Below are 12,067 nucleotides of genomic sequence, written 5' to 3'. Positions count from 1 at the left end.
GCAGAGAACTTCTAGATGGATTAGATGTGGGGTGTGAGATAAAGAGAGGAATCAAAGATAATTCCAAAGCTTTTCACCTGAGCAACCAGGAGGACGCTGTCATTAACTCCAATGGGGAAGCAGGTTTTGAAGAAGGACATAAGGAATTAGTTCAATTCCTAATTAATATGAAGTTTAAGAAGTCTCTTAGATATAAGAGTAGATATTTTGCATAGATGGTAGATATACAAGTGTGGAGTTGGGGACAAAGTTCTGGTTAAAGAAACATTGCTAAATTTTTTGGCATATATGTGGTATTTGAAACAGAGAAGAGGACTCATGTCTGAGGGCCCCAGGGCATCCAATATTAAGCAGTTGAGATGAAGACAAGGAACCAACACGTGAAATGGAGAGTTCTGAGATAGAAAGAAAAACCAAGATGGTGAGGTATCCTGAAAGTCAAGGCAAAGAAAAACTATCAAGAAGGGATCTGTGTTCAATGTTATAAACTTAAGCAACATGAGGGCTGGTCTCTGGTGATCTTGACAAGACCAACGTCATGGTGTGTTGACAGCAAAATCCTGGTGGGGATGGTTAAAGAAAGAATGGGTAAAATAATTGGATATACTAAGTATATTAAGCCCTTCTGTAATTGGTAACACTTTTGAGGAGTTTGGCTAAAAAGGGAAGCTAAAAAGTGGGCATATGGGTAGCAGGGAAAGTAGGCTCAAGAGAATTTTTTTTTCAGTTGAGATAAATAATACTGATGGGCATAACCCAAAAGAGAGCCAAAAATTACTGATGTAGGAGAGAGAAAGAAGAGAATTGTGGGATCAATGTCTCAAGAAGGCAAGAGGAAATGGAACAGAATGCGAAGTTGAAAAATATTTTTAAATAGGAGCACATGTATCTATAACTGTGGAGAAGATGCTGGCACAGTATGTAGGTAAAAAATGCTCATAGGTAGAAAGTTGTGATTTGGGGGAGTGGGTCTTTGGAAATTCCCTTTTGACTGCTTCCATTTTCTCACTGAAATGGGATACAAGGCAGTGAGGTGTGAGAGAAAATGCGGGTTTAAAATGAGACAAAGTGTGAAATAGTAATCTAACAGGGGATGAAACAAATCTCATTACTGAAAAATTGCTGAAAGACTTACATACAGAATAAAAACATCCAACCACATTCTAAAATTACTCCGCTTACATATGTTAAGTATTCTATTTATTAATTCCCTCTAAAATTTATATTCACTTAATAAACAGAGAGCCAGGAAGTGTGTATTATTCCTCTTTGCACTCACATCATTTAGCATAGCACTTAGCAAATAAGAAACACATTTCTTGAGAATAAAAATTTGTAAGAAAATAGTTTTTAATATTCCTTTTTAAATGGCATGGATTTCATTCAATGAAAAATCAAGGGCATTTCTAGATGAATTTATATAGAAAACAAATTTAAACCTATACTACATACCTTTAACATATATGTTTGACAGCTTAAACTCAAGGGTTAAAACTATATTATGCTGGTTATACAAACTGGAATCTAGAAATGCTCTCAAATTAGGCACTAATATATACAAATTAATTTTACCTTAAGCATTTATGAATAGGAATATTAAAGGCATAAAGAAAAGAGTTTTACTGGTGATGACTTACACGAGGGAATGATATATTCCATATTACCTTATTGTATCTTAAGAGCGTCAAGCTCAAATTAAAGAATGTATTGGCTTTATTCCTCCAACAACTATATATGGAGCATCTACACTGTATCCTATACTGTGGTGGTAGTAATAGAAAATTAAATATTTCCTTACGACATGTTAAATAAAGTATACTTCTGATAAGCTGAACAAATCTTTTTTGAAAGCTGAGAGAATCAACATAAGACAGGATTTATAAATTTGATTTTTGACATATCTTTATCTCAAAAGGCAAAAAAAAATGTCAAAAGCATTTTTAAATCAGCATTACCTTAGTATAATAGTCAAAACACAAAATTTAAACTACATTATTTTAGATTTTATCATCACCGTTCTTAATGATTAAGAACTAATCATTTAAATTTAAATGTATCTAACCTTGTAATGCCAATATAGGCTACTTCTTGCTTTGTGTAATTGTTGACGAGAGAAATTCCAACATCTTGTAAGGCCAACACAATTTCTTGCTCCGCTAACTCTGCTTTCTCACTTTCATATGTTACTTTAAATACCCTTGGATCTTCAGTGAATAAAATAATGCGCTGCAAGCCTTCAAAGAATGAAACTAAATAAATGGTCTTTTTCCCCAAATTTATAGGTGTCATCATATCCTAAAACAAAACCATCAAAAAATAAAAAATTAGAGTCTTATTAACCAACAGGAAATCTATAATCCACATTTGAAAATGAAAATTATAATGGTAAGTCCTTCAAAGGGTTGGACAAACTAAATGAATTAATATTTGTATAACATTCAGAAATTTACATAATTAAAATCAGTTGATGTTAGTTTCTGCCATTTTTATTATGCAGTTATTAATCAGAAAGACAGGTCAATTGTTATTGTTCTTTCTACATCTTAATAAAATCTAACTCGTCTTTTGTAGGCTAATCAGTAACACAAACTATTATTTTCTCTGCTTTAGTCTAAGACTAACCAATGTGTTATATATTAAAAGTTGTTCAGTCAGAAATTTATATTTCCTTACAGAGCTGAATTAAATAGGATAAAAGATATCTGACACTTCAGTTGCATGCTCTGTAAAGCACAGATATTCACCACATGGTTAATTCTGCAGGAAGCCCTTATTTATAAGCTCTGTGTTAATATCAGGGTCTTGAAGTTCAATGACAATAGCAAATTCTAATAATAGCCATGAATTTTTGGTCAATATTCTAGTGAATATTCTGATCAATAGGAAATTTTAATATACAGTAGTCCCCCTTCTCCATGGTTTTGCATTCCATAGTTTCAGCTACTTTTGGTCAACCACGTTCCAGAAGCAGATGATCCTCCTTCTGACATATGGTCAGAAGGTCAATAGTAGTCCAATTCTACATCCCAGGGTCTACAACTTTCATCTCACTTCATCTCACCACGTATGCATTTTATCATCTCACATCATCATCAAAAGAAGGGTGAGTACAAAATGTTTTGAGAGAGAGAGCACATTCATAGGACTTTTATTACAGTAAATAATTGTTCCATTTTATTATTAGTTTTTGTTTTTAATCTCTCACTGTGCCTAATTTACAAATTAAACTTAATCATAGGTATGTATGCATAGGAAAAACATGGTTTATATAGGGCTTGGTAGGGGCACCTGGGTGGCTCAGCCGTTAAGCGTCTGCCTTCGGCTCAGGTCATGATCCCAGGGTCCTGGGATCAAGCCCCACATCGGGCTCCTTGCTTGGAGGGAAGCCTGCTTCTCCCTCTCCCACTCCCCTTGCTTGTGTTCCCTCTCTCGCTGTCTCTGTCAAATAAATAAATAAATAAAATCTTAAAAAAAAAAAGTATTATATAGGGCTTGGTACTATCAGTGGTTTTGAGCATCCACTGGGGGTCTGAGATGGCAGGGAGCGGGGAGGACACATTGTATCATACACATTCATATTATAATGCAGTGAATTTAAAAAGTGGAGTTGCTACCATAAAGTCAGTACTTAGAAAGAGCTAAGCTATTTATAAGACTTTCTAAAATAAAATACATAGCACTAAAACTACATTGAAAAATAAGACAACTAATTTATTTCCAAATAATTCTGAAGTCCTAATATTTTGAAGTGGATTTCAGATTTATCTTTATAAAGTTTATTATTATGATATAAATATGCAAAAGTACTAATCAATAGATCAAATATGATTATTTAAATAAAAATAAAATTATTTTTCCTGAATAAATTCTAATAGCCAAGAATTAAAAAATTAAAATTAGGCCAATTATAGGCAGGCTTCTCAAATATATAAAAAGACAAAAAAAACCTATACTGGATTCCACAATAGCAAAACTAGAAGACAATGGAAAAATATATCCATATGCTGAGAAAATGACACTCAACCCAAAACTCCTTACTCAGCAAAAATATCCTTCAGAGAGTAGAAAATAAAGTTGCCTAAAGACAAAAACTACTAAATTTTACCATCAACAAGGACTGTCACTCAAGGAAATTCTACATGAGGAATTAAATACTGACACAAAGTGATTCAAGATGGATGTTTGCAAGAAAAAAATGTTATGCAAATAAAATAGCACCTATTTGGGAGAAAACATTTTATAAAATTCAATATCCAATCATAATAAAACCTTTGGCAAACAAAGAGTAGATGAGTTGTTTTTTTTTTTTTAAAACCTCTTATCAAATTGTCCTCTCAAGAAAATACCAAACTTTGGCAAAGATCATATTTAAAGACAAAATGTTGAAGGTATATAATTTAAGATCAGATATAAGGCAAAAATATTCGCAAACACCACTTTCACTCAATAGTATATTAAAGATCCTAGCCAGTCCAGTAAGGCAAAAAGAAATTAAAGATGAAAGGACCGAAAAGGAGAAAACAAAACTCTCATTATTTGAGTCATGACTGCCCATACAGAAAAATAAAAAACAAGTAATATTAATTAGAGAATTCAGCGAGTTTTCTGCATACAAAATCAATACACAAAATGCCATGACACTCCCATATGCTAACAAGTTTAATTTTGAAAATATACCATGAGTTACTGCTCTAGCAGTTGATGAGTAGGTAGTCTTTGGACCAACCCTCTTGCTAAAAACAAGAACTTTTGCTAGACAAAATATAAAAAGGATAATGTGTTTGAAAAGACAGTAAGGCTACTAAGGCAGTGAGGATTAATGAAGCCAAGATCTGAGTGAGAAGGAAAGCCAATACAAGTGAATTTCATATTTGTAGTTGCTTTCTCAAAAAGTCAACTGCCAATTCTAAAAGTAGAAGCAGACACCGAGAAGTTAAGAAAATCAGAAAAATATTGTGTAGTCTCATGGAAATGGAAAGATTAAAACTGGAATATATGGCATACCAAAAAGAAGGGGTCAACAGCTTAGGCTTTTAGTTGAGCCCCCAAAGGGCTATACTCTAGGTAGCAGGGTTCTTACAAGGACTAAAGACTAGATTCAAATCATTAAAATCCCCCTTTAGATTAAGGCAATCTCCCCCTAGACCAGCTGCCTGAGAAAGGCAGAACGATTTCTTCTCAAGAAAAAGGGACACTATACAAAGCCTAAACTGTCGCTAAAACTTTTCATATATTATGTCCAGCACACAGTCAAAATTAAACATGCATTTAAGGAATAGATGTGAGTGAAAACTAAGAAATAAAAGAGAAAATGTAGCAGTATCCACAAGAGATCTAGATATTAGAATTATCAGATAGGCTTTAAGGTAGCTATGATTAACATATTCAAGGAATTATGTAACAAGATAGAGAATTTTGAAACAAAAACTTCTAAAACAGAAATCCTAGAACTGATCATTTCAATAATTAAAGTTAAGAACTCAATGGATGACATTAAGAGATTAGATACTGCAAGAGAAGTATAGTGCAAGGTCAGAAAAAAATATTCATACTGAAGGTCAGAGAGAAAAGGATGAAACAATAGAATATCACATGAAAATCACAAGGGACATGGTGAAAAGGTCTAACATTTACATAATACTGGAGTCCTAAGGTGAAGGAAAAAGGTAAGTGCCAGCTCTGAAATTTGACATACAGCATAAATATCCTACCAAGAAAAAAGACAAAATAAAGACATTTCTAGACAAATGAAACTGAACGAGAATTTGTCAGCTGTTGACCTGCATTAGAAAAATACTGAAGAGAAAAAAATTTAACACAAATGGAAACATGAAGATGCAGGTTGGAAGGAAAAAACGGAAGAAAGAAAACATGTGAGTTAACACTATTAGTCGCAGAAAGCAGTAGTAATACTTCTTATGGGATTTAATATATATTTAGAAATAACACACACAACAACAGTACATAAGATGAAAGGGGATAAATGGAGTAAGAGTTCTAAAGTCCTCATATTATTGGGAAAGTGGTATCAGTACTAATTTACAGCAGGTTTTAGTAAGTCAAGAATGAGTGTTGTAATATTGCTAAAAACTATTGATTTCTTTTAGTGCAATGATGTCTGTACATTCCTTGCAGAACACCTATAAGCTATGGTCGTGGGTTGTTACAAGAGATATGTGCTATTGTGGAATAGGGCTTGTAGGTCAAAGTGGCTCATAACACACCCAAGTGAGCCTTGTTCCATCAACAAAACCGTCATTGCAGGTGACCAAAGAGAATGCTTCCTTAACTGCCAGGCAAAATATCCGATGCTCCCGGCTGGCATGCTTTGTTCCCTGGCCTGTATCTTTCTGAGTAGGCAGTTGCAAACTGCAGCCTATGATAGTTTTGAGAGTCTAAACGTTTAAATCTAAAAAAGATACAATGGTGGGCATTGCACTATTATATACTAATGATGCATGACTAAATACTAAAATGATCAACCTAACAGGAAGATACAGCAACTCTAAATTTTATTAACCTAATCACACAGTCTCAAAATATATAAGCCAAAATTAATGAAACTAAAAGATGGAAGTATATTATCTACAGGAGATTTTAAATACAATGGTACAAGCAAACATATGCACAAAAAACCTAATGAGCTAGAAGATTTAAACAATATAATAAACTTAAACAAACTGACATATACAGAACACTGTAACCAACAACTACAGAACACGTATTCTTTTCAAATATGTGTGAAATATGCACAAAATGACTACACAAAATCTGGCCCATAATATCTATCTCAATAAATTTCAGGACCAAATCAGAGTATGTTCTCAAATCACAGTGGAATTAAGTTAGAAATCAACAAACATAATTGGAAAATTCCCTTATTTTTGAAAATTAAGCAATGACCTAAGGAGCCATGAAACCAAAATATTAAAAAAAAATCACAAAATATAAAAATATGTAAAATATTAAAAACAAAGCAATATATATATATGGAATACAAAAAAAATAAAAATGAAATTTAGGAAATGTTTCGTTTAAAGATTTTATTTATTTGATAGAGAGAGACAGCCAGTGAGAGAGGGAACACAAGCAGGGGAGTGGGAGAGGAAGAAGCAGGCTCCTAGCGGAGAAGCCTGATGTGGAGCTTGATCCCAGAACACCAGGATCACTCCCTGAGCCGAAGGCAGACGCCTAACGAATGCGCCACCCAGGCACCCCAAAATTTAGGAAATATTTTGAACAAAAGGATAATAAATATAAAATATATCAAAATTTGTGAGATAAAACTAATGCTGTTTTCAGAGGGAAATTTGTGCCTTTAAGTGACTTCATATAAGAAGAAAATCTGAAAACCACTGATCTCAGTATCTGCTATTAACTGAATTGTGTCCCCTCACTCCCCCCAAAGTCATATGTTGAAGCTCCAATGTGACTCTTTTGTACACAGGGCCTTTATGGAGGTAGTTAAGATTAAATGACATCATAAAGGAGGGGTTAGGGCTCTGATCCAACAGGATTAGTATCCTGCTAAGAGACATCAGAGAGCTCACTCCTTCTCTTTCCACCACGTGAAGACATAGTAAGAGGGTGGTCGACTGCAAGTCAAGAAGAGTCCTCACCAGGTTCACCAGAACCTGACCATGCTGGCCCTTTGATCTTGGGCTTCCAACTCTCAAACTCTGAGAAATAAATTTGTGTTGTTTAAGCCACCCAGTCTAAGGTATTTCATCATGGCAGCCCAAGCAGACTAACACAGTATCTATCTCAAGAAATTTTTAAGATTTTGTTTATTTGTCAAAAAGAAAGAGAGAGAGAGCGTGCACAAGCAGGGGGAGTGGCAGGCAGAGGGAGAAGCAGGCTCCCTGCTGAGCAAAGAACCCAATGAGGGACTCAATCCCAGGACCCTGGGATCATGACCTGAGCAGAAGGCAGACACTTAACCGACTGAGACACCAGGCGCCCCAACTAATAACATTTTAATAAAAATTTCTCAAAGTCATTCCAAATGTTACTGGAAAATACTTATATATAACTTAATCATTATAATAAACCACTCAAAAATGAATTCTTTAGTGGGTCCCTAAATGATCCTCACAGAAGCCACATTGACCTAAAATGGCTGTCAGTGCAGAGACTCTGTTATGAGACAAATGCTGAAAGCACCTACCTAAGCCTAGTGTACCTTTTAAAATGTAAGAGCAGCGAATAATGATGTAGCCATAAAATAGGACCCCATCTGGTTTTAAATGTTTTTGGCTAAAGTCTGAATACTGCTTTTAAAATCTTTGACATTTTTTTTTAAACAATATTTGGTTCTAATACATGAGCATGGAATATTTTTCTACTTCTGTGTGTCATCCTCACTTTCTTTGATAGATGTACAGATCTTTTACTTTTACCTCTTTGGTTAGATTTATTCCTAGGTATCTTATGGTTTTGATGCAATTACAAATGGGATTGATTCCTTGATTCCTCTTTCTGCTGCTGAGAGACTACTTTGCTTAGCGAAATAAGTCAGAGAAAGACAAATACCATGTGATTTCACTCACATGTGGAATTTAAGAAACAAAACAAATGAAGATAAGGGGGAAAGAAAAGAGGCAAACCATAAAATAGACTCTTAACTACAGAGAACAAAGTGAGGGTGGCTAGAGGGGAGTGGGTTAGATGGGTGATGGGGATTAAGGAGGGCACTGGTAATGATGAACACTGGGTGTTACATGTGAGGGATGAATCACTCAATTCTACTCCTGAAACTTAAAAAAAAAATCTTTGGCAGTTGTATAAAGTACAGACACAAAACAGGCCTTATAACTAGCAAAGCAGGAAGAGAATACCTTAACAAAACAACAACAACAAAAAAAGCATGCTTAGAACATAGTAATACTTAACCCCATACGTACATCCTTTTGTGTTACTTCACCATGGCTTTTTCCACATCTCCACTTCAGCTTTCTAGAGCCCACTGGATCAGCCCATGTATAAAATACTGCTTTTCCAGGAGGGAGGGAATCTTCTATTTCACTGAGAGAACTATCATAAATAGTAAAAATATGCATTAAATCAAGTGCAAGCATATGAATATACAAAGAATCTAAAATAACAGATTCTGAGTCCACTCACTGAGATTTGTGGCAGTTCTGATTAAGAGTAGATTGAAATTTATTTTCCTTATACAATGAAAAAGAGGTTTTCTTTTCTTTTTTCTTTTTTTTTTAAAGATTTTATTTATTTGACAGAGAGAGACACAGCGAGAGAGGGAACACCAGCAGAGAGAATGGGAGAGGGAGAAGCAGGCTTCCCGCTGAGCAGGGAGCCTGATGCGGGGCTCGATCCCAGGACCCTGGGATCATGACCTGAGCCGAAGGCAGATGCTTAACGACTGAGTCAACTAGGTGCCCCTGAAAAAGAGGTTTTCTAAGAAAATGAGAATATTTCAAGGGAAATATCTGTCCCACTTAGAAGATAAAGAGTTTCATGTTTGAAACTTTTTATTTATTTATTTATTTTAAAGATTTTTTTATTTATTCATTCGACAGAGAGAGAGACAGCCAGCGAGAGTGGGAACACAAGCAGGGGGAGTGGGAGAGGAAGAAGCAGGCTCCCAGCGGAGAAGCCTGACGTGGGGCTCGATCCCAGAACACCAGGAACATGCCCTGAGCCAAAGGCAGATGCTTAACGACTGAGCCACCCAGGCGCCCCTGAAACTTTTTTTTTAAAGATTTTATTTATTTATTTATTTGAGAGAGGGCACGAGCAGGGGGAGCGGCAGGCAGAAGGAGAAGCAGGCTCTCTGCTGAGCAACGAGCCTGATACAGGGCTTGATCCCAGGACCCTGGGATCATGACCTAAGCAGACACTTAACAGATTGAGCCGCCCAGCCATCCCTGTTTTTGAAACCTCTTTGTGAACTTCTGTTTTAATACAAATGAATTGTGGAAGAAAACTATTCCAACTATTATATATACTAAATCTAAGAGAATTTTTTTGAGAACTCTTTCCTAAGTATTGGTCTTATTCTGGCAAAAACAAGACAGCTATTTTTTTTTTTTAACCTTAAGACAAAGGCATATAAATCTAATTAATTCAATCAACTCACAAAATAATTCCCAGAAAAACAAAAAATTGGAGAAGATACGAACCAAAGAAATAATAGAATATAACTTTTTTGACTGAACCAGCAGCAGACTCCGGAGGTTCAATGGCAGGGCATTACACAAAATTAATATAAATGGGTATCATCCTAGACATATCTTTGTAAAAAGTTTAAGTTTTAAAGAAAATATAGGGAAATCTGCCCATAAACATGTAGGAAAATCACAGTTTACCCACAACGGAATAAAAATAAGACTGGTCTCACATTTTTTTGTAATATTGAATGCCAGAAAACAATGGAGCAATGTCTACACAATTTTAAGAGGTTAGGACTTAAAATTTTATGTCAAATTGTCATTAATTGCAAGAGTAAGATTCTCAAACAAGCAATAACATATTATCCACAAACCCTTACTGAAAAAGTAACTCAAAGTCTTTTTCCAACCAAGCCAGAGGCACCTGACTGGCTCACTTTAAAGATGGTCTGGCTCTTGACCTCAGAGTCCTGAGTTCGAGCCTCACATCAGGTGTAGCCATTACTTAAATAAAACTTTTTAAAAAATTGGGATATAAAAATATTAAGAAACTAAACTAGTCAAATCAACTTGTCAAATGCCAAAAAAAGCCTTGAATAAACAGTTTTGAAAAGCTAACCATCTTATATTAATTTGAGCCAAAAATTTCAAAGTATATTCATAAGAAACTGGGAATTTGGAAAGAGAAGCTGAAAATGTGAACGTGTTCCATTTTTTCACCATGGGTCAATTAGCAGATTCTGTTTCATTCTAAATTTAAAATGCATCTAAATCTTCAAGAACAAAAAAGTAATTATCTACAACAAACACAGAATTTATATTTTCCAAATCATCATTAGAAAAAAATAATCCATATTACCAAAAAAAGGCAAGGAATCTTAAGTTAGTTAATAGAAGGGCTACAAATGGGTTAAAGATCTTTCTTAAAAGAAATGGATTCTAACATTACACAATTAGACAATAACCATAATTCTCAAGAATATTTATAGTGCATCTAAATGATGGGTCATCAAACATTTATTAAAAATTATTTAAGGGTAAATTTACATGCTCACAATAGCTATTAAAAACAAGAGATTCAGAAATATAGATAGCAACAGTAAAACAGTGTGATAAGAAATGCAACAAAATGTTGACAGTGTTAAAAAAAATGTTGACAGTGTTGGGATTTCAGGATTATGGTTTTCTTTTCACAATTTTTCTATGGAATTAAGAAAATTGACAGCTATACTTTTTATATGCAGGAAACAATGAACAACCATATTAACAACAACAAAGCCAAGGAAGGAAAAGCAGAGGAGAAAATAGCCCTATGGGCATTGTTTATTCCATGAAAAAAATATCAGATGTAAATGTAAAACAGATAAATTGGTTTACAAATATTGATATTGAGAAATGCTTTTAATTCATATAAATTGTAATCTGTTTAACTCACTGCAGAATATTTCTTACAAAGAAAATTCATCTCAATATTTCTCAGATAGGCAATGGGAATTCAAAGAAAATAAAACTGGAGTCCTCAAAATGCCAACTATACATGCGTACAGTCTTAAACTCACAAGACAATGACAATGAAATGTGACAAATGCTTTAATCTACATACGCAAAGGTACAACTGAAAACTGGTGCACAGATTAAGGTAGTGGGGAAGGGATCACAGGCCGTAGAAGCTTTTCTGGCAGAAAGGAGCACCAAAAAGGTGAAAACACATGGAAGGACAGAAAGCATTCAGGAAACCAAGACTTGAGCTTGTCTTAAGTATAGGGAAAGAGAAATTGTTGAGAAAAGTAGCTGAGAAACATATTTTATTTGAACAGAAATGGAAAGTCACTAAAAAACTCTAAACAAGACACAGACAAGATTAGATTTAGTATTTCTGGAAACCTACCTCTGGTGGCAAATGGAGGATTAAGTAGAGACATGAGCTACAGAGATGC

General features: G+C 34.6%; 1 protein-coding gene across 4 annotated transcripts in view; it reads right to left on the bottom strand.

Annotated features, from left to right (window-relative positions):
* The window catches only part of VPS13A (vacuolar protein sorting 13 homolog A), a 242,767-nt gene that overhangs the window by 64,769 nt on the left and 165,931 nt on the right, over window positions 1-12,067 (bottom strand). For all 4 annotated transcript variants that reach the window (XR_008956869.1, XM_026518814.4, XM_026518816.4 and 1 more), the window contains exons 53-54: window positions 8,904-9,033; window positions 2,063-2,295 (exon numbers count right to left, since the gene is read on the bottom strand). Coding sequence is in view for 3 of the 4 variants with exons in the window: in XM_026518814.4 (XP_026374599.1) it covers window positions 2,063-2,295; window positions 8,904-9,033 (363 nt within the window). In the remaining variant the exon portion in view is untranslated. The remainder of the gene's footprint in view (window positions 1-2,062; window positions 2,296-8,903; window positions 9,034-12,067) is intronic.

The sequence above is a fragment of the Ursus arctos genome, unplaced genomic scaffold (assembly GCF_023065955.2).
Source record: "Ursus arctos isolate Adak ecotype North America unplaced genomic scaffold, UrsArc2.0 scaffold_33, whole genome shotgun sequence".
Lineage (NCBI taxonomy): Eukaryota > Metazoa > Chordata > Mammalia > Carnivora > Ursidae > Ursus > Ursus arctos.
Note: the sequence above shows the minus strand (reverse complement) of the source record. Positions and strands in the feature narration are given on the sequence as shown.